Below are 27,099 nucleotides of genomic sequence, written 5' to 3' on the forward strand. Positions count from 1 at the left end.
TCACATGACCGTATTTTGCAGGTCTGCAATTGTGGATCCGCACATTAAGGTTAATGTCACGGAGCAAAGGTATACGTCTTCCTCCGGATGGTCTTTTGAATCAACACGGACGCAAGAGGTCGGGAGACAACAGCAATTTATTGTAATCCACAAAGTTAGTAGCCGGCGGCGGTCACATCAACCGTAATAACAATAAGTCCACAGAAGTCACAATCCAATGATAACTTTGGTTCCTTGGTCCTGTAACTATATCCTGGCTCTCTGCAGAGCTGTGCACAGGCCGGCTAACACATACTAACTGCTAGCTACATCTATATACTAAACTGTTACTTCCTATATCTGTGGGTGGGAAGGGCTGAGTCACAGATCCTTCCCCCCTCACCTATGCCAAGGAGAGCAGACTCCCTGTCTCTTTTGAACAATGCACAGTCCAACATCTTCTTGGAGACACTGATCAGATTATCTCCACCCATTGTCCTCACTAGTTAGAGGTATTTGCATACAATGTGCTAACACACTAGACCCTAATCAGCCAACTACACACTGATGTTTACAACAGGTTAGAGAATACATTCCACATGAAATATATATTACACATTGCCTATTGCCGGACTCTAACCATCCCGTGACAGTTAAATTCCCTTGTTAGCACTTTGTGATAAATTAGTGGGTTTTGAGTTGCAGTTTGGGCACTCCATCTCTAAAAGTTTTGCCTTCACTGGACTATAGTATCCTTGATATTTGGGTGTCTTCTGCTGGATTGTTGCAGTGTTAGAGCCGGGGGCCCTCCAGAGGATCCTCCGGTGGACTACTAAAACACTGAATATGTATGGCTAGCAAAAGTGTTAGCCTCAGATTTCGAAGATGTCCTGCTAGAGTGGTCTGTATACTCTCGCTCTGTCTAGTTGCTCTCTTTGGCGATATCAGCCTTACCCTCTAATATACAAGTCGGTGCACCATAGTTGTCTCTTTACTGCATACCTGTCTATAGTAGTCCATGGGGTGCCCTAGTATAGGAGACGGCGCACTGTAGCTGTCTTTCTGGCTGCTGTCTCTGGTGCTGTCTCTCTCCAGTCGCTGCAGGGAGGGAACGATGAAGGCAGAGGCGAGAGGAGGAGTTATCAGAGGCTGGAGAGAGTAAGAGACATTGAGATAAGCAGAAGGAGGGAGACCGACAGAGACTGAGAGGGAGAGTGAATGCAGAGCTAGAGAAGCTTACACTGGCAAGATCTGTTCAGATTGTCTCAGGTAAGGACTGACAAGTACAAGTGTCTATGTATATAAATTATGCATTTGCATATATATTATATGTACAGTATATGGGTATGCACATGCATTAAGTGGCTAGAAGCTTCAAAGGTTCTCGTTGGACATCACTTAGACTGTACAGAGTTCTTCCATTGTAGACGTCTTGGTCAATATGTGTTGACATTTGCCATTGACTGTTTCTCGCGATTGTACGGTGATAAGGTATATGTATGTGCATGCAGCCGTTGACCTGTATTCTATTTGTGCCGTGCCACAGCCTTGGCTGTAACTGGCACGCACTCCGATCTGCCAGGTACACACAAGTGGTTGACTGTGTAGGTGTCAACCATCAGGGGAGAAGTGCTTCATGATTAGGGATGCCCAGGGGTGTTGGTGCCCTGGATAAAATGAGAAGTGGGTAGATATTCTGCAACGTCGGGTTGACATACCTGATATGAAGAGACAGTGATTTCCATGAAGGTGACAATGACATGCATTATTTGTGTGCCTTGATGGACAGTTTCAGGGTGGAGAAGATGGCACTGATGCTGAACGTCAGTGCTCAGGTGACATTGATGGGCAGTGTTGTGATCAAAGTGCCGCTGCAGCGGTGTATTCCCTGGATATGTTGGCGTAGATGGAAGGCGCTATGATTTTCGGATGTTGTTTTTATCCCCCTTGTATTAGATATGCATAGGATCATTGACATGCCACTGATGACTGATTCTTGTCGGAGATGGCCATGATATGTCTAAGTTGCAAAACCTGTTAAGATGTGGTGGACGTTGACCACGTGTCAATCACATGTCAGTTATTGGTGAGGTCTAGTGACTGAGAACCTCAACAAGTAAATCTTTCCAGGGACTTCTTTCCACCTCTCCATTAAAATCAGTGGTCACCCAACAAGACTTTCTCCTGTGGACCTCTTTGGAAGGTCCAAGCTGGTTGACCACCACTGACGTCAATCTTGGGACAAACCTTATAAATATCAGTGCCGGGTTGACTCTGCCCATCATTTTCCATGGAGTACTACATAGTTATAATGAGTAGAGTAAAAGTTGCTGCTTATACATTACGTGAAAGCCACCAGCTATGTAGGATTAGGTGACTCTGGCCGGAAGTCTTGAAGATTAGGTGACACAAGCCATACATTTTTGGGACAGGGTGACGGCTGTCGATGTTTGGGGTTGGGTTACTGCTGCTGGAAGTGGCCGCAGTGCTTGGAATTATTCCTATTGCCTGCCAGGATTTACTGCTATTTGTCAATGGAGGGATTGGCTTAGAGTTGGGTACACAGACCTCGGAGATGTCCAATAGCGTGATAGTCACTGGTTGGGTTTATTTTATGTGTATTTACTTATGGGTGCTGCAAACTAAAAGAGATTACTAGTAAATCAATTGTAAACGTAGCTGATCCCTATCTGTGTATGGGAGTGGGATCGTAAGCCGGATATTAGAGAGATGATAGAGATGGACGAGATAGGCAGGAAGATAAAGAAGGCTATTACATAGAAAGATACAGGAGGGTCTGAGATGAGAAGGATAGATGGATATGTAATGACAGCTACAACATTGAAGGATATGAGATATATATATGATAGATACAATGGGTGGAATCGGATGATGTTGTATCCACTGTGGACCATGATGGCCTCCCCTCGGTAGCACTTTGGTTGGTTGTAGTCTGTCTGTCAGATTGCTGTGCAGTGGTTGGTTGGTAGAGGATGATGTCTCTGGTTCCGTATCAGTATGCAGCAATGGGACAGACTGTCCATCGTTGGTTGTTTTGACATAATTGATTCCTTCTGGTCATGTTTGAGAATCGGTGGTTACTCTACCGCTATCCTAGTCCAAAAGTGGAAATTTAACCATGTCTCCTATAGCTGTCCTGCTACATTGTACATCTGCAGTCTCTGATCGGAGCGGTTGCGATACCCTCGACAGGTCTGCCTGCAGTGATAGGCTAGACAAGCACTGCTCCGCCCCTTTTGGTAAACCACACCCTTAACGCAACTTCCAGCCAAAATGGAGAAAATTATCAAGATATGGCTCACTTATTTTTATTTTTTTTTTTTTTCCTGGTCAAAATTTCTACAAGTTTAATTGAAAGAACCTGTAGCTTTAGATAGTAGGTGTGCCTGATATGTTTCTCCTTAGTTATTAAGTCTACCGCCCCTTAAAGTGTTGGTGTGAAGCTCCTGGGCCCCCATGTCAATGGCAGTGGTGTCTTGGTATTACTGGCAAGATAATACTGCCCTATAGCATCAAGATTGTACTACCACATACAGTTCCTATAGCCCTACCATACAATGCTACAATAATACTACAATGTTGTGCCAAGATGCCCTTTCCATATACAGATCACAAATCGCTAACACAATACTGCCCTATAGAACAAAGATAATGCCACCATGATGTGCCATGATATCCCTGCCATACATTGTTCACAGATCTCCACTATATAGTACCATATACAGCACAATCTTAGCACCTTACAGTGCTAAGATAGTACTGCCCTATAGTACCAACATAACCCTATCCTATACAGCTTGCATATCACCACATAGAGTACTGCAATATTGTACTAAGATAATACTGACATACAGTGCCAACGTACCTGTCATATACAGCTTGAATATCACCATCATATAGTAACAAGATATTGCTACCAAATATAGCTTGCATATCGCAACCATAGAGTGCTAAGATAATACTGCAATATTGTACTGAGATGCTGACCTATAGTTCTGGGACAACTGTCATAAACAGCTCACATATGACCACCATATAATGCCAAGATAATATTGCCATAAAGTACCAGATAATATTACTATATAAATCTTACATATCACCACCATAGACTAAGGTAATACTGCAATATTGTACCAAGATACTACCGCCCTACAGTGCCAAGATCACACTGCCATAGAGTACACAGACAACGCTGCCAAGATAATCCTACCACCTACAGGCCACTTAAAACTCCCTTTAGAAAATGCATATAATACCTACAAATGACCCCACTAGATATTACTGGGTGCTATTAGTTTGCTCCTGGCGCTATTGCCCTTGGCGCTCTGGGGCATTGCCCACCCTGCTTGTGATTTGAGGTTGGAGGCCCCCAGTTGAGTTGTATCCGCGTAAGATGTCATACAGTATACGGTATGGAGCCCCCAGATGAGGCTTGTTCTTGTCATTTCACCTTCATTGCCTCCTGTGGAATGACACCCTGTCAGTTCTTCCTCTGCCTGGTCGTCGCAGTGTTTTGCTCCCCTCCCGCTCCTCCTGGCGGTGTCTTTTCTTCTTCTCCTCCTTCCCCCTCCCTTCGCTCCCTGTCCAGCTATTTCATTCATTTCATTAGCCAAGTAGGGGACCTGCTGCACTTCCCCTATTAGTGATGCATTTGCCGAGGCCTGGCAGCCTGAGCTGGTATACACGTCGCAGATACCCCCCTCCAGAATACGGAGCGCAGTCTCGTCGATGTTTCTGCGCTTTGACAGGCCTCGCTCTTATCTGTGAAGTATTTCCTGCTCTTAACAAGCTGCTGTTTTCTATCATCTCGGTAATTGCCGTATGTCTACGCCACCAATGAACAACAGTAGGCGCTAATGACTCTGCGGCTTCTGCGTGATAAACCTCCATATGCGTGCCTGGGGATTAAGGTGTGACTGCCAAGACGTATTGATCGTCCTAAGGAGGGTTGTGTAACTCTAACAGGTTCAAGATCTTCTCCTATAGGGCAGTTGCCCTTAAAGTATTGTCTGAAATAGTTGCCCATCAATATAGCTTTCCTTACAGGGTCGTAACTAAAGGCTCATGGGTGAAAGCTCAGCCTAGGCCCCCGGTGTAACCTCTCTTCACAATGGTCAACCAGTCCCATCCATATAGTTTAGCTGTATTTCCCTTTTTCTTCTCTCTGGCCCAGACCGCCATGATGACTGCTTCACATCATTCCCATCCCTTGTTGGTGCCATCCACCATCGTAATGACTGCAACCACCGTGACCCCTAAAGCAACACCGCTTATGTTCCCAATCTTATTAGTAGTAGGGAGACTTTTTTTTTTTTTTTTTTTTTTTTTTTTTTTATCATATATGGCATCATTGACATCTGCCTTATAGGATTACCTTCTTCTGGATCAACATAATAGGATTATAGGTTGTACTATATAGCTATAGGGGGTGCAGAGGTAGCTGTCGCTGTCAGGTCTGGATCCTGAAAGGGCCCCAAGTTCCCTCTACCAAGTAAAGTATATGACTATTCTAAATGGCACAGGATAGGGAGGGGACCCATTAAATATTTTGACTTGGGGCCCAGGATCTTCATGTTGTGGCTCTGGTTGAACTTGATGGATGCTATCTAACCTTATCATTTGTATGTTAATATATCAGCTGATTGGGGTCCCCACTGAGGCGTAAATGGAAGCCCCAAAGCAGAATCTAGAATGGGCCCCTTGTCGGCCTTGTACCATTTACAATAGTGGTTTATGTGCAAAGGGACCTTTAGGACTTCCTCAGGGTCTGATGGCAATCCTTACCACTGCAGCCCCTATAGCAGCGATGGCGACCCTTTTAGAGACAGAGTGCCCAAACTGCAACCAAAAACCCACTAACTTATCACACGGCAATTTAACCTTAGTAATGTGCGGATCCACAATTGCACACAATTACAGGCCTGCAAAATATGGTCATATGAATGGAGCTTTATAGAGCTTTCTGCTCCACTGTGACCCCCCACAGTCCAATCTCCTTCACAATGACCCCCTACATAGTACAATCAGCTCCACAGTGGCCCACACACAGTGTAATCTGTTCCACAGATGGGTGCCCAAAGAGAGGGCTCTGAGTGCCAACTTTGGCACCCATGCCATAGGTTCGCCATCACTGCCCTATAGCTACACCCCTGGGTCCCATGACTCTGTGGACTGAACACTAGTGGGTGCAGAGGTTGCAGTAGCTCCCAGGTCTAGATAGATGGGAGGACTCTACATCTCTACATGGAGGTGGGCCTTGTTTCGCCTGCTCTACTAAACCTCACTTTGCCCTATTCCATTGGTGCACTTGCGCCCTATTCCATTGGTGCACTTGCACCCTATATATTTCCATGTCTATTCCTAATTCCTACAAGTTCCCTTTAACAGCTCCTGAATCCCATACTACCCTTGAATGGCATACATGTAAATGACAATCCCAGACGACAAGGTCTTTACACTCAGTGAGCAGTGAGGCGTATACGGCGCTAGTGTATATATATGCATGTTTATTGAAACGCTATCTGCGAGCTCGCCCAAAATAGACAAGAGACAGCTGCAGGATATGTCTTTCTCCCAGTCTCTTTCTATTTATCCCCCCCTTCCCCTTTCCAACCAGCTGAAGCTGACAGCGAAAACATTCGAGGGTGGCTAGGGGGGGGAGTAACCTGGGTCAGTGCTTGTCAGAAATCACACTCCGTAAAACGACCACTACTTCGGGGACATCAAAGGGAGATTCCAAAGTAGTGAAGGGGGTGAAGGGGTCCATCAGAACATTAAATGACTGCTCGTATTATAGCATTCTATATTAGACTTGTGCTAGAAGATTCATTGAATACCGGGATATAAATCCCCTTGACCTAAATTCCTTTATTCTGGTATCAATAGTTGTGGGATTCAGTCTTTGGTTGCAGAAAGCCCAAAATGACATACGATCTACACAGGATATGCCATACATGTCTGATCGATGTGGCCCCACCTGTAGGACCTACACCTGTTTCTAGAACAGAGGGCTCCTGAGCCTTGTCCTACTTGGCAAGGTAGCGGCTGCCTACGACATCTGGGCGGAAAGTCAATGAAGAGATGGTCACATAGGTAGATGTTTGTCTCCACTGACATCAATGGGAGTCATGGAAGCAGCCGAGCAATGACCGCACTGGATGGAGAGATCCACATGTGACCACCTATGCTTCTGCCAGAATATGGATATGTAGTATAAAAATACTCTTCTTGTCCACCACTGGTGTCCATTAGCCTTGTCCTGATTGCCAAAAGTCCTGTGTTCTGATACTGGTTCCTTTCCAGAAACCACTGAGGCCGCTAATTTCGGTGGTCTCCTGAGTCCCAGGATCCAAGACACAACATGAAGACCAACTGGACACCAGTGGTGGACAATGGAGTGGAGACAGGGTCAGAACAGTGTAATTTTATTTTTCTTTGTTACATCTTCCCTGGCCTCCACAGGGGTTTGCCCAATTCCTGGACAACCCCTTTAAGGGGGCATTCACACAGAGTAAGGCCGGGCGTTTATCACAGCCGTACACGCCGGCGTTACGGCAGACTGCCGAACACTTCCCATTCACTTCAATGGGAGTGCTCCCATTGAAGTGAATGGGAAGTGTTCGGCAGTCTGCCGTAATGCCAGCGTGTACGGCTGTGATAAACGCCCGGCGTTACTCTGTGTGTTATGTATGGTCTGTTAAGACATATTGGTGTTATAGGGACACCAGTCTTTGAGCCAGAGATGGGAGGCCATACACATTAGAGAAAGATTGGCATATCCAGCTGATTTTTGGCAGGATTAGGCGTATGGAGTTTCCCCACTCTCATCCAATGGGGTTATAAACCGAAAGCCATGTCACGTGTATGGTCTACCCATTACATAAGCTGACCAATTACAAAGATGTAACAAAATTTGTGGCTGTCGTGAAAACTGCTTTCTGGTGACTTCAGGGGCCACACCTTTAGAGTTTTCAAAGTTGAGGTTTTTGAGGTCTAATTCTCCATTCTTCATTTTCAGTGTTGGTTCGCAACGTCACTTTCCATTAAAATGAACAGAGGTTGAGCAGATGCAGATACACTCTCTGGCAGCTGGGACTCCCACCTGCTAGATACTGTACAGTTCACGCTGAGTGACTTAGCAGACCATAGATTTTGTAGGAGATCAGGTCGTAAATTATTCCAAAGGCTGCAAAGAATCTATGTTGCGCCGTATCTGTCGTGAGGTCTTACCTTGGATCCCAACCGTAGCTCTATCTCTGTGGAATTTTTGTTGATTCCAGGTTCACGTGAGCTGGCGGTGTCAGGTCTCCTCCCATGGTGCAAAAATATAATAGTAGGCTATCAAGCATCTGATGGAGTTATGGGCAGTTCATGGTCTATATTGAGTCATTTTTCTCAAAAATATCCAAACAAAACATCACAATAAATCATAATTTTATGATAGTGGAAAACCTAACCACTACCATCTGTTCAGAATTTTTTTTATTTTTTTGGACTTGGATAAAGGGCACCCCAGCCAACACCAGTCCTGTGAACTATGATAAGAGAGGCCCCTACATTCTCCTCCCTTAACGTTACTCCCCCCTCTATCGCTCTCCATAAACCTCCTGTAGCTCCGTCTCTCGCTGCTTTGATGGTGAGATCACAGCTGTTGCAGGGTTCCTCGGGGTTAGAGAGACACAAGGTGGACGAAAAGGGACAAAAGCTTTAGAGAGCAGAAGACGGTAAGAAAATGTTATAGAAGCACAAAGGTCTCTGGCCCTTGGTTAGAATTTTTTTTGAATGTCAGGTTATTAGTTATCTTGGCTTTGTCGATGTTTGCTCAAGTTGTCCATCTTAGTCTTGTTCCACTGCCCTACGTTCTTCTTTCCTTATCTTTCTCCGTGCAACCAATTCTCCTTTCTTATCTCTCAGCCCTCATGTTTTTCTTAGAAATTGTCCACTTTCCAAATCATTGCATTTTTTTTTTTTTTTTTTTTTTTCCCTACTGTTCTTGCTCAATTTTTCTTGCCTGCCTTTTGTAACTTGAGTAGTTTGTGCGTTAACCTAGAATCTCTTTGCTTTGTCTTCTTATTTTCTCAGGTAATTTCAGTGAGGACCAGTCATGCAGTTCTTATCTCTAACGCTGTTTGGTTTCTGCACCTTCTCTCTCCTCTTGTCTCATGTGCTCGGTCAGAGTGATTCGGAACTTTTGGTTACCACCCGTTCGGGTAAAGTGAGAGGTACCCGGCTAAATGTCCTCTCAAGCCATGTCACCGGATTTCTAGGAATTCCATTTGCAGAGCCACCAGTTGAAAAGTTAAGATTTCGACGGACTGAACCAAAAAAGCCATGGAGTGATGTTTGGGATGCCACCAACTATCCTAACGCATGCTACCAATACTTTGACACCCTGTATCCTGGTTTTTCTGGGATGGAAATGTGGAATCCTAATAGGCCCATGAGTGAGGACTGCTTGTACCTTAACATCTGGGTTCCTTACCCACGTCCTACAAATGCAACAGTCATGGTCTGGATCTATGGTGGTGGCTTCTACAGTGGATCCTCTTCCCTCGATGTGTATGATGGTCGTTATCTATGTCACACAGAAAAAGTCGTTGTAGTTAGCATGAATTACCGAGTGGGAGCATTTGGTTTTCTGACACTGACACCAGGAAGTTCAGATGCTCCGGGAAATGTGGGCTTATTTGACCAACGTCTGGCACTTCAGTGGGTCCAAGATAACATAGCATTTTTTGGTGGTGACCCTAGAACAGTCACCATCTTTGGCGAGAGTGCTGGGGGTGCCTCTGTTGGCATGCATGTACTCTCTCCAGGTAGTCATCATTTATTCTCTAAAGCTATACTGCAGAGTGGATCTCCAAACACACCATGGGCAACTGTGACACCCCAAGAGGGTCGGCGCCGAGCTGAACTTTTGGGTAAACTACTAGAGTGTAAGCAGGGTAATGATACAGAGCTGCTGAATTGTCTCCGGTCAAATCCACCACAGAAACTCATTGACCACGAGTTTTCTGTCCTTCCAGCACCAAGTGTCTTCCGTTTTGCCTTTGTTCCTGTGCCTGATGGAGACTTTTTCCCGGAACCCCCTGAAACCCTGATGAACATGGGCAGGTTTAAGCCATGCCCACTGATTGTAGGTGTCAACCAGAATGAAGGTTCCTATTTCCTACTGTATGGAGCACCAGGCTTCACCAAGAACAATGAGAGCTTGATCACTCGAGAAGAGTTCCTCGGCGGAGTAAGGATGAGTGTCCCTCAAGCCAATGACATTGCTCTCGAAGCAGTCGTGATGCAATATACAGACTGGTCTGATGAACATGCTGCAGTAAAAAACAGGGATGCTATGGACCAGTTAGTGGGAGACCAAAATGTAATTTGCCCTATGACTCACTTTGCTGGAAAGGTGTCAGAGTTTGGGAACAGAATATATGCTTATTACTTCGACCACAGAGCATCCAACCTTGCCTGGCCACAATGGATGGGTGTTCCACATGGGTATGAAATTGAGTTTGTCTTTGGTCTTCCTCTGGAGCCAAAACTAAACTATACCAAACAAGAGGCAGACCTGAGTCGGCGAATAATGCATTACTGGGCCAACTTTGCACGGACCGGGTGAGAGTGAACACTGTGAAATGAGATGAGAAAATATTATGGCGACCTATAAAGTCCGTTCCATTTTTGACTGTTCTAATTCTTTGTGTTTCACTACCAGAGATCCTAATGAGAATGCTAATTCCCGTCAAGCAAGATGGCCTGTGTACACCGCAACAGAGCAAAGGTATTTAGCACTGAATAACAAGCCCGTCCAGACCCTGCAGGGAATAAGAGTCCAGACTTGCACCTTCTGGAACCGTTTCTTGCCCAAGCTCCTCAACATCACAGGTATGATAGACTTTACCAACTTTGACCTTCCTGTGTCCATGTCAGGCATAAAGTCTTGACTTAAGCCGTTCCTTGGTTCTTAGCCTCAAAGTTGAGATAATTAACGAGGGATACTCCAGGCCTTCATCCTGACCACCACCATTCCCACAAACTGTCCAAAAATGCGTAGTATTTTTACTCAACATGACCAAATAACATTATTCAACTGATGGATATTACTACAACTCCAATATAAGTTGGATCCAGTCTGTTTTCTCAATGTTTTAGATTGCCAAATTGGTAGGATCCACCAACCAAGATCTAAAGCCACTCTCCCCGATAATCAGTCGGGATATTGAAATCCAATTGTCCAACCCTTAAAGGGATTCTACCATTAAAACACTTTTTTTTTTTTTTTTTTTTTTTTTTTTTTTTCTGGTTAACATGTAGGAATAGCCTTAATAGGCTATTCTTCTCCTACCTTTAGAGGTCTTCTCCACGCCGCCATTCCGTACAAATCCTGTTTTTTGCCGGTATGCAAATGAGTTCTCTTCTAGAACTGGGGCGGGCCCTAGCGCTGAAACAGCACTGGGGGTGTCCCCAATGTTGTGAGGGAAATCTCCAGCGCCGTCTCAATCTTCAGGAACAGCCTCTTCACGCATCTTCTTCTGGCACTGGCGGTCAAACTTCTAGGCCTCAGGCAGAGCCGACTGCACATGCTCACAGGCCACAAGAAAATGGCTGCTTACTTACTATGTGGTCATTTTTCATGTGGCCACGGACATGTGCAGTTGGCTCTGCCCGAGACCTACAAGTTTCACCGCCTGCACCAGAAGATGTGTGAAGAGGCCGTTCCTGAAGAAGGCGGAGCTGAAGCGTTCTCTCGCAGCATTGGGGATGCCCCCAGTGCTGTTTGAGTGCTGGGGCCCGCCCCCAGTGCTGCAAGAGAACTCATTTGCGTACCGGTGAAAACCGACATTTCTACGGAACGGTGGTGCAGAGAAGACTCCTAAAGGTAGGAGAATAGCCTAAGTGTCAGCCAGAAAAAAAGTGATTTAATGGTAGAATCCCTTTAAAAATCTGCTGTCTGCCATCAACAGGAGAAGGAGGGTTGGGAGGACCCAAAATACCCAAATAAAATGGTCAGTCAGCCTGGGCTTAAAGAGTGTCACCAAAAAAATGGCTCTTAACTCAGTTTGTATGCTAAACCTATTATATAAGGAGTCAGCCCCAGTCTATAGCCAAGATTATAGTGTTTACAAATTACTGTTAACAGAGGAGAGGAGGAGCTCAGGCAAGATGGCCGCCCCCACGATCACGGGTTAGAAGAAAAATTATAGCTTTCACATATTTTAATAAAAATAAATTAGCGCCATGTTCCTTGCAATGTTGGACCTCGTGTGTCCGATCTCTTCCCTCCAGTACACTCAGTGAGTTGTGCTTGCAAAAAAGTAGCACAAAAGTAACCTGTTATATAAGTGACAATTAACCCCATGTGTATCTCTTGCATTTTATGGCTTTTGTGTAATATTAACACGACTTATCCGATACTAACCGGGTCCGCTCTAACATTTTTATCTCCTGCCTTTCTCTCCATCTGAATGCTTAGAGATCTGCACCTCTCACTAAACTGCTTTACGGCTTTGCTGCACTGACGGTGCAGACTCTTGGATCCTGCTCCATCTAACATTTCGAGGGTTTCTTTCAATTGGTGTTGGAGATGGTCGACCCATGACCTTGCCAAAACACAAAGGCAGCCACTATGGGGCCCATGAGAGTTGGGGCCCCATCCATTATTGTAATATCAGGTTTATCATGGCGGGATTTGTAGTCTCAAAGCCTAGAGTATGACTTTTTGCTGGATTCTGGTTTTAGCCTTCCCATAATCCATTGTACGCGGACTTCACTAATGTGGTGTTTTTAACCTAAATTATGTGATCTCAATATTTAGGAACATTTAACGGGTGGCGTTAAATCCCAATGACATCACCTCCATTGGTCACATGACTGTGGCACTTCAGTCCAGTTCAGATGAGGTGCAGTACCAAGCACAGCCACTATACAATGTATGGCGCTATGCTTAGTAAGTAGTAAAGTGGACACAGCAATTTATATCCTTGTTTTCTACTGATCTCATCCAGTACTTTCCATTGGCCATCAGTATTGGTATCCTAGATTGCTCCTACGTAAGTGGCTTAGGTTGCTGCTCTGTTCCTCGTGCTTTACACTGCAGCTTTACTTGTCCATAAAAATATAGCACAATAAAGCACTAGTGAAAGAATTATCAAGTGCGACCCAAGCCGTAACAAGGGGATCAGTGAACGTTAAGGCCCTAACCTTTAGCCCCTCCTTAAAGGTAATGTCTCCAAAACCCAGCATATCAACCAAACCCCACAGATGGATAGTTCAGGGTCACCAGAATCAAACAGTGTTTTTCCCTTGTAAATCGCTGCCTGCATTGCCGAGATGTCGCGGTTTTGTCATTATGTAAATTAGCCCTTTGGAACAACGGCGGCGGCCATGTTGCTTCAAAGGGCTAACTTGTATATTTACTAAAATGGTAATGTCTCGGCAATGGAGGCAGCGATTCACAAGGGGGAAACACCGTCTGATTCAGGTGACCCTGACCGATCTGCTGTGCTGAATTTTGTTGACTCTCCCAAAGGCCTATGACAACACATCCTGTCCATACGTCTGGCAGGGCGCTATTGTCATGTGGACACTAGGCCTTAAAGCAGCCACTCGGGATTCAGTTTCCGCTGAACAATTCGGAACTGGGGCAAGAAGTGTTGTCATGGGGATATGTTTAGAGGGCTGTTACCTGAATCCATTATGATACATGTTTTTTTTTTTTTGTTTTTTTTCATATTTTTAAGGGGTTTTGTCAGTTTTCTGGTCTTCATTGTACTTTTTATATATGGCGGCCATAATCTGTATAGTATAGGGTAGGAAGGTGACAATAGGGTAGGAAGGTGACAATAGGGTAGGTCTCCGTACTATGAAAGGAAATAGTTAAAAGGACAGGAAAAAAAATTTAGCGTTTCCAGTGACTTGAAACTAAAAATTCTGACTGTTAAAACTTACGGTTGACGTTTCCAATGCCAGGCAGGAGGCTGTGATATTGAATTTGTTACCCTGTAATACTGACCTCTGACTTTCTCCCTTATAGCGACCACAGAGCCCTGCTCGACCGACTCCCGAAACACCACCCCCTACCTGCTGCTGCTGTTCACACTGTTGTGTGTGCTTATACTGCAGCGAATATTATGATCCTGCCATAAAGCGAGCCCCCCTCCTACCCCCACCCCGAATGGTGATCACAGTGCGACTGACAAACTTTTAACGTTACCACCTCGAACCCTCAGATAACGTCTCCCAGCGATGCATGCTTCATTTCATTTTTTTTTTCTTTATTTATACACTCAATAAATTTATTTTTGTTTTAGTTTTTTGCCTTTTAATTTTTTTAACCCTCTAATTTTCGTAAATGACTAAAAATGCACCTAATCGTTTGGCTCATCAATCTGCATGCCTTCTCCTTTAAGAAATATGGACATTAACCTTTTACATGGTCAAGTATAGCATTTGCAAAAAAAAAAAATTGCAGCACCACCTAGTGGTTAAATCATTACAAAGCGTATGATAGCACACTAGATTTAGGGTTGCCTTATGGTAACTGATTTTGATGTGCTATGCTGACACTTATTACAAGATATAAAGTATGTGCCCTTTTAGCGGCAGGTTACCTTTAAATTATTTAAAGGGGTTGGCCAGACCTATGCCAATTGGACTACAAAAAAAGTCTGCAATTTTTTTTTTATAGCATGTTTCCATTCCTTGTAACGTTTGCTTGGTTTGCTGTCGGTGAATGGAGTTACATTTACAGGCCAAATTTACACCTGCATCCTCTGCTGCTGCGCAACAAAATACTGCAGTCCATATACAGTTAGCGCCACCTAGTGGAGACTGCAGGAAGCCAGAATTTTATTTATTTAGCGTTTGGTCCATGTATCAGAAAAATGGATATAAATATATATTATAGAGGAACTTTCACCATCTCAAACTCTCGTATCTTTGGATAGGGGCCAGTTTACTGATTCCGGTGCAGTTGGAATTTATTTTCTAGCCCCCACCGTTCCTGAGCAATTGCTGTTGTTAGTTTTAGCACACAGTGTGCTAATTATGCATAGGTGGGCGGTCTCAGACTACTTGCTTCAGTCCAGGACAGCCCACACAACAGCAGGAAGCATAACTGTGCTGAACAGAACAGAAATGATTGCTTGGGAATGGTGGGGACTAGAGAAAAAATTCCAACTGTGCCAGAATGATTGGAGCGTGTCCTATTGAAGGATGTAAAGAGTTAGATGGTGAAAGGTTCCCTTTAAGAAATTGATCAGCACAGAGGAACAAGGTTTTTGTTTGGTTTTTGCTCTCCTCACCTGGTTTTTGGGTAGTATCAATCTATTCTCATATGGGGCCACCAGATTTCTGTGTACATCATTCATCTATACCTGCACCTTCACATTGTAACAAACCCATCTGCTGAGGGAGCAGTACCAGATTAGGAGGGACCAATTGATATAGACAAGGGGGAGAAAAATCACTCCCTTCACTGTTTCTAGTGTAGTTTACCTAGAGAGGTATACTTAAAAAGAGAGGATTTTCTAATGGCATTGGTCCTCCATTGTGGTATTGGGTCTCCTGTTCCAACCCTTGCACAACCTGGCTGGTCTAGAATTGAAGAAGCACAGATGACTGCTCTAGCCTCAGTGAAAAAAGTGATTTATTAGCAGTGATGTCAGCGGTATCATACATGTGACTAGTGAGGCCAGTGACTGGCTGCAGTAGTCACCTGTACAGGCATGGGGTGGAATGAGATGTGTTTAATGGTGATCAATTCCTTTAAATTCCTTATTTGAGGAACTTAAATTCAAGCCAGTCCAGTGTAGACCTAGGTAAGATAATCCACAACCAGAACATCCCTAGTTGGGGGGGGGGGGGGAGATAAAAAAAAAAAAAAAAAAATTCTAGGAAAACCATTTTGATAAGTTATGTAGAGGTACCACCCAGAAGAGCTGTGGTGGCTTTACTTAGGAACTGTATTTGGATGGAAATGTCCTTTAAGTAACTAATATGCATGTTCAATATCATATTCTCTCATCTTCTCTGTCCTTATGCTTCTGTCCACTTACCTGCACAAATCATGACATATGACGTATTAAAGAGGAACTCTAGAGACTGTCCATGTTGTTTGTTAGCATCAGACGTGTGACCTCTAGATTCTGTCACTGGACCTACAATAGGGGACATCATTGACCACCAACACTATCCACCCCATGCACATCCTCATCAAAAACATATAAAAAAGAGATGATCAACAATCCTAAATCCCACACAAAGCTCATTAACATAATGGGAATTTCCACGAAAAAAATCTGATTAATAGTGCAGAATGGTCTCCTATCTCCGGTCATTGTCAGTTTACATAGTGGTATTTAGGAATGTTCTAGACTAGGGTTGTTAGGCACCAGATTGTTGATAGTATACCCACCTCATCTGGCACTATTAATCAGATTTTTAGATGGTGAATGTTACTCTGATATTACATGTCCCATTATGCGGAGTTGTGACTCTCAACTTCTGAATGTCCATGTTTGAATGCCCGTCCTCCTTACCAACAGTCTTCTCTAACCAAAATCTGGATGCTCAATATCCAAGACCATCTGGCAGACATCTCATCTTCTCCTTGGTCCTTGAATAGTTATAATTCTACCATCATAACTATCACAAACAGATCATTATCCTGGGGTGATCACTATAATGACCAAAAAATCTGAATAATATTGCAGAATCCTCTCATATTGAGGCTAGTTTGGCCGCCTCCTGGTAAATTTTTAAGTAAACCGGTTTCTAGGGATGTTCTAGACTAGGTTGTTAGGTACTTATTTCTAGAAAACACTATTCCTGACAGTATCGCCACCCGCACTATTAGTCAGAGGATATAGTTACTTCTAGAACCAGTGAGACTACAAGTCCTAATATGTTAATTCTAGCTGAGTTGAGTTGTAGTCCTCAAGCTGCTGAATGTCCATGTTCTAACACCTCTCCTGCTTACGATCCAACATCTGGATGCCTAATATCGAATACCATTTCATCTCGTCCTCGGCATATTTTAATACTATTATTTATGCTTCCTTATATAGCACCACCATATTCTGCAGCTCTTCACAGTCCTTGTCCCGTATGGGACTTCCAATGCAAACTCCTGGCAGGATTTAAACCTAGGCCTCTAGCGCTGCAAGGCTGCAGTGCTACACCATTTAGCCACCATGCTGCTAAGCCAACAATCAGAAATACCACAAGTTCATTAACAAGTTTAGGGTAGTTCTCTTGATCACATAATTTCACCACAATGGGGTTCTTCACCAAAAAAATCTGATTAGTATTGCAGAATCATCTCATAATGGGCTGGTTTGGCCTTGACCTGGTAAATTTTAAGCAAACTGGTGTCTGGAGATGTTTTAGACTATGGTTGTTAGTTCTCGACAGGATCGCCGCCTCACCCGGCACTAGTAATCAGATTTTTAGGTGGACAATATCTTTAACTATTGTTTCTAGACCCTTTTAGACCACATGTCTCGCTATGTTCATTCGAATTGAGTTGCTGAGAGTTGGAGTCCTCAAGCTGCTGAATGTCCTTGTTCTAACACCCATTCTTACTAACAACTCCTCCGGCTAACCAAAATCTGGATCTCCAATATCTAAGGCCTGGTTTGCAACTGCGTTCAGGCCATTCCGTTCCCCTATCCACATGAAATATGTGGAGGAAATAGTTTTGCAAGTAGCTCTTTTCTCCCACATATTTTGTCGGAAGCCACATGGACCCTATTTCAGTCTATGAGGTCCGTGGTTTTCTTTAGGTACCCACTTTTTTTTTAATTTGGGGGTGGTTCCCAAGTGGACTCACCGAACGCACATATGACCCGAGCCTGACATTTTGGACCACCTCCTCTCCTCCTTGTTCCTTGAAGTATTATAAATATAATGACGAAGTAGAATTCTATTTGGAAGAGCTAGGTGACAACCAATCTGGAAGCCCCTACATTTCCAACAGAGGTTGCAACCCAACTTTCTCCGTGCCCAAATGAAGCCTCCCCTTGCTCTGTTATCATAGCTGGTATCTTCTGTCACCTTCTTTTTATGCCTTTTCTTATTCTGTTCCTCCCTCCCTTCCTGTCTCCGATTTCCCGCTGTCCTCCCCTCCTACAGATAACATTGATGAAGCCGAGCGCCAGTGGAAGGTGGAGTTCCATCGCTGGAGCGCCTACATGATGCGATGGAAGAACCAGTTTGACCATTACAGCAAGCAGGAGCGCTGCAGTGAGCTGTGACCTCACTGTGACATCACTGAACCAACCCTTCTGCTCTACTAGCAAAAAACAGAACTGTGACATCACTATGATACATCACGACATCACTGCACAGATTCCTCGTACAAGCGGTGACGGTCGGGGGTGGTTTGTAGACACTTGTGTCCTCACTGCCCCTCTTGTGTGATGTCTTAAAAGAGCAAGACACACTTAAGGACATTATCACAATATCACACACGCAAGTCATGTGATTGTTCCCTTCCTTGTATGTACTGTATGTCACCCAATGTCCACCAATACCCTCCCCCCCCCCCCAACCCTTAAAGCAGTGTGGTGGGGGGGCATATCCCTGTATGATGCTGTGACCCCCTTGTCCGCATGTCCATCTGTATATAGTGTTCGAGGATATAAAGATATAAATATATATATATATATAATATATACATATTTCTAATATATATATGGAGGGAGATTTACGTGTAGACTATTTATTCGTGATGCTGTGAGCGTTGTCCCCTCTGCCAGGGCCCTAAGATATGGGGTATCTAGGAGAAGAGGGCCAACGTGCCCCATCCTATAGAATATACTGTACTGCAATATTCACCAGTCTCATAAGCTTTCATGTGCGCTTACAATTGTACTGCCGCCACTGTTAAAGGGGAAGTCCACTTTTAAATCCGCCCCCTCTTCTAATGGAGGATACATCCTTAGCCATACTCCCCGAAATAGTCAAACTATGGGGAAACCTTCTAGCACTTCACTTGCCCAGCCTTATGAGCCCTAGATGAAGTGGACTTCCCCTTTAAGTTCCCTCATCCTCAGCTAGCCATAAGTTCCTGAGATCTGCTGGAAGCCATATGTAATTTATGGTCTAGCCCAACCTTTTATGCACTTAATCCCTCACTAGTGATATCATAAAGATCTAGGAACTCGGGCTCTCCGATGACAAGGGGGCTACGAATCCCATCATTGTATCTCTGTGCTATCTTTGCATTTCCAATGTTTTACATTTTTGCTTGGTTGTCTGTCTTTTTTATTATTATTATTACACAACATCCATACAAAGGGAGTCGGGATCCTTTAATATAGTGCAGTGGGCTGGCATGTCTACTCCAATGGCATCCAATCAGATCTCTGCTTTCATTTTCTAAAATGCAACAATCATAACCTTTCCCTAAATTTAAAGGGGAATTCCATTTGTATGTATTCCATGTCAAACGGTAGAGTCCATGTGGATCAAAAAAATATATTGACGGGCCATAGCACTTAGTAGAGCAGCCCAGTCCCGTTGGACCACTAGCCGATGTTTAGTTGGAATTCCCCTTTAAATCAGATGACTGTTAGCTCCGAATATTACCCAGATAAGTAAATCTAACCAGTCCGACCAATAAAAAAAATTGCAAATGGCAGCTTAGCTGCGAAAAGTTCAGTAGTCACGCCTCTTTTTGTAACTCTACAATGGTTATTATGTATATAAGTATCTATAGGGAGCGTGATCGCCAGCAACCAATCAGATCTTCATTAGTTTTATGTGCCATGGAGAGCTAAAGATCTGGTTGGGTACGATTGGGAGGTTTCCATACTGTGAACTCATGACCTAGAGTAGTCATATATTCATGTGCGGTATAATATTATATTACAGAAGATAAAGATATATAGATAGATGACAGAACTATATTTAACTACAACGACACTTCTACAAAAATTGGTCAAGTTTTTGAAGACTAGGGCCACAACGCTTGGGTTCACCAAGGCTAGGCTCAAAGGTCAACTGTTTGAGACATTTGTCTGGGACCCATAGCTAGTCCGACCCAGATACTACTATTAAAAACCAGAACATGAGGCCTTCCCTTAAATGTGTGCTGATGAGGAACAAGCCTTGTATGTGCATCGTTCAATAAAGAACATGAAACCTTCTCAGTTTTGTAAAACGTGTCGTCATGTTTAATTTGTGATGTTTCGTATTAGATTGTCTGGTGAGTCTAGTCCTCTACTCTCAGCTATCTCATAGCTCTTTCCTTTTCGAACTTGGCTACTCCATTCTTATATTTCCAGTTGCCACATAATTTTCCTCTATATGGTTCCAGTTTTCTTCTAACTTCCCTCTTTCCCATGTTCTTACTGTACCAATTGTCTCGCAACTTTACCTCTCTTCACACTCTTCCTATTCGTATAGTTGTTCCATGACTTTCCTCTGCTCCAAGTTCATCTAACTCTTCTGATTGTCCCATAACTTTCCTCTTCCCCCATTGTTCTTCTTACTCTTCCAAAAGTCTTGTAACTTTCCTCCTCTCAGTTCCTCTTACCTTGTAATTTTCATACTCGCCATGTTCTTCAATTGTCCCTTAACGTTCCTTTCTGCTCTTCTTTCTCTTCCGATTGTCCCATAACTTTCCTCTTCCCCCATTGTTCTTCTTACTCTTCCAAAAGTCTTGTAACTTTCCTCCTCTCCATGTTCTTCATACATTTCCAATCAACTTGTAAACTTTCCTCCTCTCAGTTCCTCTTACCTTGTAATTTTCATCCTCGCCATGTTCTTCAATTGTCCCATAACGTTCCTTTCTGCTCTTCTTTCTCTTCTGATTGTCTCATAACTTTCCTCTTCCCCCATTGTTCTTCTTACTCTTCCAAAAGTCTTGTAACTTTCTTCCTCTCCATGTTCTTCATACAATTCCAATGAACTTGTAAACGTTCCTCCTGCATTGTAATTTTCATCCTCCCCATATTCTTCAATTGTCCCATAACGTTCCTTTCTGCTCTTCTTTCTCTTCCAGTTGTCCCATAACTTTCCTCTTCCCCCATTGTTCTTCTTACTCTTCCAAAAGTCTTGTAACTTTCCTCCTCTCCATGTTCTTCATACATTTCCAATCAACTTGTAAACTTTCCTCCTCTCAGTTCCTCTTACCTTGTAATTTTCATCCTCGCCATGTTCTTCAATTGTCCCATAACGTTCCTTTCTGCTCTTCTTTCTCTTCTGATTGTCTCATAACTTTCCTCTTCCCCCATTGTTCTTCTTACTCTTCCAAAAGTCTTGTAACTTTCTTCCTCTCCATGTTCTTCATACAATTCCAATGAACTTGTAAACGTTCCTCCTGCATTGTAATTTTCATCCTCCCCATATTCTTCAATTGTCCCATAACGTTCCTTTCTGCTCTTCTTTCTCTTCCAGTTGTCCCATAACTTTCCTCTTCCCCCATTGTTCTTCTTACTTTTCCAGTTGTCTCATAACTTCCTTCTCCTCCATGTATTCATTACTCTTCCAATAGTCTTGTAACTTTCCACCTATCCATGTTCCTATTCTTCCAACAGTCTCGTAACTTCATTCCTCCCCAAATTCCCTTCTCCTTGATCTTGTTGGTGACTCTTATGCTATAAGCTTGGTGTTCTTATTACTCTCTTCCCCATTGACTTCCTCCTTGTTTTCTTTATCTCCTCCTTTTCAGTGTCAATGCTCTGGTGATTCGCCCGTCAACTATTTTTGCCTGTCAATCCTGCCAAATTGCCCACCTTTATTCTTCGAGCCTTCGGATGACTCTTTAATCCTGGTGACCACTTTATTATTTATTTTCCTTACTTATATAGCGCCATCATTTTCCGCAGTGCTTTTACAGACATTGTCAGTCACTATCCTATGTAGGCCTCACAATCTACATATCAGTATGTCTTTTAGAGTGTCGGAGGAAACCCACACCAACACGGGAAGAACATACAAACTCCTTGCAGATGTTGTCCTTGGAAGGATTCAAACCCCAAATTCCAGAACTGCAAGGCCACAGTGCTAACCACTAAGACACGATGCTGCCCTACTTTCCATGTGTCATTTCTTCTCCCAGTTGACCTTTTCCTTGTCATGGCTGCATGTCCAGGTGGCATTTAAAACTTTTCTCTTGCTTACGAGAAACCCCATCAGTATTTGGTGTGACCTTTGCCTTCTACTCCCATCAGGATCTCTAGGCCCTATACAGGCTTTTTTTTTTTCTTTCCACTAGGTCCCAAGTCTCAAACCCAGGACCATTTGGATGGTTGAGTCTTTAGCTCAACCATTAGGGTGTCTGCCAACCATCCAATACCAAAAGAACAATGGAATGAAAACTAAATCTTTAATGAATGTGCCAATAAAACACATAAAACAAAATTTAAAATAGTCCCACACAAACAAGGAGCCAAGGTACCAATAATACCAGGCCTAACCAGCAGTCAAATAACAGGACATGGCAGTCCCTTGAAGATACAACCAATAGGCCTTACCGTGATTCAGTAGGCTGTTGGAGAAGGTTGCCATGACCAACAGGCCCCAAATTGGAGGGATCAGACAAAATGCCAGAATGGGTATGGAGAGAAAATTGTAGTACACTGACCCTATCCATACAGAAATGAAGGGGCTAATACACCAAAGGCCTATCTCAGAGTCAAAGCCCTAAACAGCATATGCCCTGAAAGGAACCTCACCCTACACAGGGGGTCCCTAATGCAGACCCTCCCTGATTCTAAATGTATATGCGAACAAAATCAATAGCATAAAATACATTTCCACTAGATCCCAAGTCTGAAACCCAGGGCCTTCTGTATGGAAGGCAGACACCCTAACAGCTAAGCGGCAGACTCATCTGTTCTCAATTAGAATTTGAACGGTTGAGTCTTTAGCTAAAGCATTAGGGCAAGTTCACACACGAAGGCCGCCTCAGTTTCCGGTCCAAAAAACGGGAAGCTGCCACTGAATGCCGGTGCACTGCACCGGCATCTGGTCACGCACCCCGCTCCGGATTAGGCCCAATGAATGGGCCTAGTCAGGAGTGTCTTCAAGCCGAATCGCGAGACGAAATGGCCTGAAGAATGAGGACCTCGCTTCTTTTCCCATTGATTTCAATGGGAGCCGTCTTTTTGGTCAGGATTTTGAGGCAAATACGGCCTCAAAATCCGGACCAAAAAGCTCCATGTGAACTTACCCTTAGGGTGTCTGCCTACCAACCACAAAGTACTGGGTTTTACATTAGATGACATTACACCACAGTGAATTCTAAAACTTAGGAAGCACCGGCCCTCTTCTATTGAGCCGTAAAAGGGCCCCTAATAGCAGCCCTGCCTATGAGGACAGTATTATAACTTCCAGGACTCCCCCTCCTACATTCATGCACCAAATGAAAGGGTTACTAGTAGGGAATGAAACCGGATCAACCAGGAAGGAAACCCAGACGCACACGAAGAGAACCTGTTACTTTTCAAGGCTCTCTTCATATCCTCAGTAGTAACATCAAAGAGAAATAGCCGTGAGATAATATGTCACATAAAAGAATAGGACAGCTGCGTACCAAATCAGTCCTTCTATCCAGATACTCACCACATGGCGGTGTGATCGTACCCCGGGCCGGTAACAGCCGTGCTGCCTCAGCACAATAGCTTTCTGCCCTCATCTGGGTTGTGAATAACAAAAACTGACTTGGTCACGTCTGATGTTATCGGGAAGGCACAAGTAGCGTCGCCATACAGGACGAGCGTAGGCTGACCTTGATGTCTCAAGCTTCGTAAAAAAAGGCTTCAGTTATTTTTAGACTTTTCTACAACTTGGCCCATTATATCCTCTGTACTTGGACCAACACTCCGTGACGTTATGAAATTGGAACACCAGGAAGAAAAAAAGTCTTAGAATTCTGGAAATACTAAGATGGAGAGACAACGTAATGATAAGTGAATGGGAGACAAGTCGGGAGATGTTGCAGGCCATGGGCTGATGTTGTCCTGGGACACTGCAGAAATGGCTGTACCACTGGTTCCACAACCAGAAGAAAATGTAACCCTGAGATGGAGGATAGATAGATAGATAGATAGATAGATAGATAGATAGATAGATAGATAGGAGATGATTGCTGCCACTTTACAAGTCTCCAGGGCTTTCTCTCACCACCATTTTCTAGTGCTGACCTGAAGTGTGTTTTGGGTCATTGTCCTGCTGGAAGAGCCCTGACCTCTGAGGGAGACCCAGCTTTCTCACACTGGGCCCTACATTATGCTGCACAATGTGTTGGTTGTCTTCAGACTTCATAATGCCATGCACACGGTCAAGCAGTCCAGTGCCAGAGGCAGCAAAGCAACCTGAAAACATCAGGGACCCTCCGCCATGTCTGACTGTAGGGGGCGTCTTCTTTTCTTTGAAGGCCTCTTTTTTCCCTGTAATCTCTATGTTGAGGCCTTTTCCTACTTTTGTCTCATCTGACCAGAGAACATTCTTCCAGAACGTTTTTGGCTTTCTCAGGTAAGTTTTGGCAAACTCCAGCCTGGCTTATGTCTCTGGGTAAGAAGTGGGGTCTTCCTGGGTCTCCTACCATACAGTCCCTTCTCATTCAGACGCTGACAATGGATAGTATGGGGTGACACTGTTGTACCCTCGGACTGCAGGGCAGCTTGAACTTGTTTGGATGTTAGCCGAGGTTCTTTATCCGCCATCCGCACAATCTTGCGTTGAAATCTCTCGTCAATGTTTCTTTTCCGTCCACATCTAGGGAGGTTAGCCACAGGGCCATGGGCTTTACACTTCTTGATGACACTGCACACGGTAGACACAGGAACATTCAGGTCTTTGGAGATGGACTTGTAGCCTTGAGATTGCTCATGCTTCCTCACAATTTTGCTTCTCAAGTCCTCAGACAGTTCTTTGGTCTTCTTTCTTTTCTCCATGCTCAATGTGGTCACACAAGGACACAGGACAGAGGTGGAGTCAACTTTAATCCATTTCAACTGGCTGCAAGTGTGATTTAGTTATTGCCACCACCTGTTAGGTGCCTCACGTAAGTAACAGGTGCTGTTAATTACACAAATTAGAGAAGCATCACATGCCACAGCATCAGTGCCAATACTTTTGTCCACCCCCTCTTTATGTTTGGTGTGGAATTATATCCAATTTGGCTTTTTGACAATTCTTTTTGTGGTTTTCCATTGAAGACAAATTAAATGAAGATAATACCAAAGAATTTGTGATTGCAATCATTATCTGGAAGAACATGAGAATTATCTGACAGAATTGCAGGGGTGCCAATACTTTTGGCCAACACTGTATATTAGGCAATTTAACAAAACCTCTCCCATGCCTTACTTTCGGGGGATGTTTTATTTTCGGGGAAACATGGTAGATAGATAGATAGATAGATAGATAGATAGATAGATAGATAGATAGATAGATAGATAATAGTAGAAAAAAATGCAGGAGCAGCACAGCATACAAACCGGGTGCAAGGCCAAACTAGAAGGTGGCTAATCTTCAACTTTATACAGATAGATAGATAGATAGATAGATAGATAGATAGATAGATAGATAGATCGGACCTGGGCAGAGTGGGTGGTGAAGTAAGTCATGGAGAACATGTAAACATGGCTGGTTTTATGACACATATACTAGATGTAACCTGATTTCCTTGGCAGGGTAGAGGGGATAAGGTGACGGTGACAATTCCTGGGCTAGGCGCCAGGAACATCTAACATTTTCTCAATGGATTTTTCAAGAAGAAAGCAGAAAGAACTGTGCCACACGAGAGGAAAGTTTCTTCTATGCCACATGAGGAAGGAAGATCAAAGTTCTCTGAAACAATAAAGATTAACCAAAGTCTCTCAGAGAAAATTCTTTACTGACACAGTGTTGTCTTTCTTAGTAAGACTCTTACTAAGCTGAGTAATACAAAAGATTATATACAGAGAATAACCAGGTTATACCAGCATGGCCCATATCACTATATACAAGGAGATGTATAACATACCAGCTGTACATATATAACTGTATACAGGAGATCCCCAGGTTATACCAGCTGTACATATATAATTATATACAGTATATACCCAGGTTATACCGGCTGTACATATATAATTATATACAGGTGATATCCAGGTTATACCAGCTGTACATATATAATTATATACAGGAGATACCCAGGTTATACCAGCTGTACATATAGAATTATATACAGTATATACCCAGGTTATACCGGTTGTACATATATAATTATATACAGGAGATAACCAGGTTATACCATCTGTACATATAGAATTATTTACAGGAGATACCCAGGTTATACCAGATGTACATATATAATTATATACAGGAGATACCCAGGTTATATCAGTTGTATATATATAATTATATACAGGAGATACCCAGGTTATACTGGATGTACATATATAACTATATTCAGCACATACCCAGGTTATACCGGCATGGTCCATATCACTATGTACAAGGAGATGTATAACTTATACCAGCTGTACATATATAATTATATACAGTATATACCTAGGTTATACCAGCTGTACATATAGAATTATATACAGTATATACCCAGGTTATACCAGCTGTACATATATAATTATATATAGTATTTACCCAGGTTATACCGGCTGTACATATATAATTATATACAGTATATACCCAGGTTATACCGGCTGTACATATATAATTATATACAGTATATACCCAGGTTATACCGGCTGTACATATATAATTATATACAGTATATACCCAGGTTATACCAACTGTACATATATAATTATATACAGTATATACCCAGGTTATACCTGCTGTGCATATATAATTATATACAGTATATACCCAGGTTATACAAGCCTGATCTATATCACGGTGTAACTTAAACCAGCTGTGCATATATAATTATACACAGGAGATACCCAGGATATACCAGCTGTACATATAATTATATACAGTATATACCCAGGTTATACCAGCATGAATAAACAATGATAAATCTCATAATCTGAATAAGAATATATCCTCTTCCCATTAATTAAAGAGAGAATCATTTCCGTCTAAGGCCCGGAGTTACACCGCTATCAGCCTTCTTGATAATCTGTCTGAGGATTATATCGC

At 43.3% G+C, this 27,099-nt stretch overlaps 1 protein-coding gene across 2 annotated transcripts in view; it reads left to right on the forward strand.

Moving 5' to 3' along the window:
* Positions 1-20,164, forward strand: part of ACHE (acetylcholinesterase (Yt blood group)) — a 40,457-nt gene extending 20,293 nt beyond the window's left edge. Inside the window, exons 1-4 of one of the 2 annotated variants that reach the window (XM_075272479.1) lie at positions 1,108-1,248; positions 9,082-10,614; positions 10,715-10,884; positions 18,133-20,164. In XM_075272479.1, coding sequence (XP_075128580.1) covers positions 9,104-10,614; positions 10,715-10,884; positions 18,133-18,254 — 1,803 coding nt within the window. In that variant the 5' untranslated portion in view covers positions 1,108-1,248; positions 9,082-9,103 and the 3' untranslated portion in view covers positions 18,255-20,164. Of the gene's footprint in view, positions 1-1,107; positions 1,249-9,081; positions 10,615-10,714; positions 10,885-18,132 lie in introns of those variants that run through there. The other variant, XM_075272480.1, reaches the window with a different exon arrangement.
* Positions 20,165-27,099: the final 6,935 nt, after the last annotated feature.

The sequence above is a fragment of the Leptodactylus fuscus genome, chromosome 5 (assembly GCF_031893055.1).
Source record: "Leptodactylus fuscus isolate aLepFus1 chromosome 5, aLepFus1.hap2, whole genome shotgun sequence".
Lineage (NCBI taxonomy): Eukaryota > Metazoa > Chordata > Amphibia > Anura > Leptodactylidae > Leptodactylus > Leptodactylus fuscus.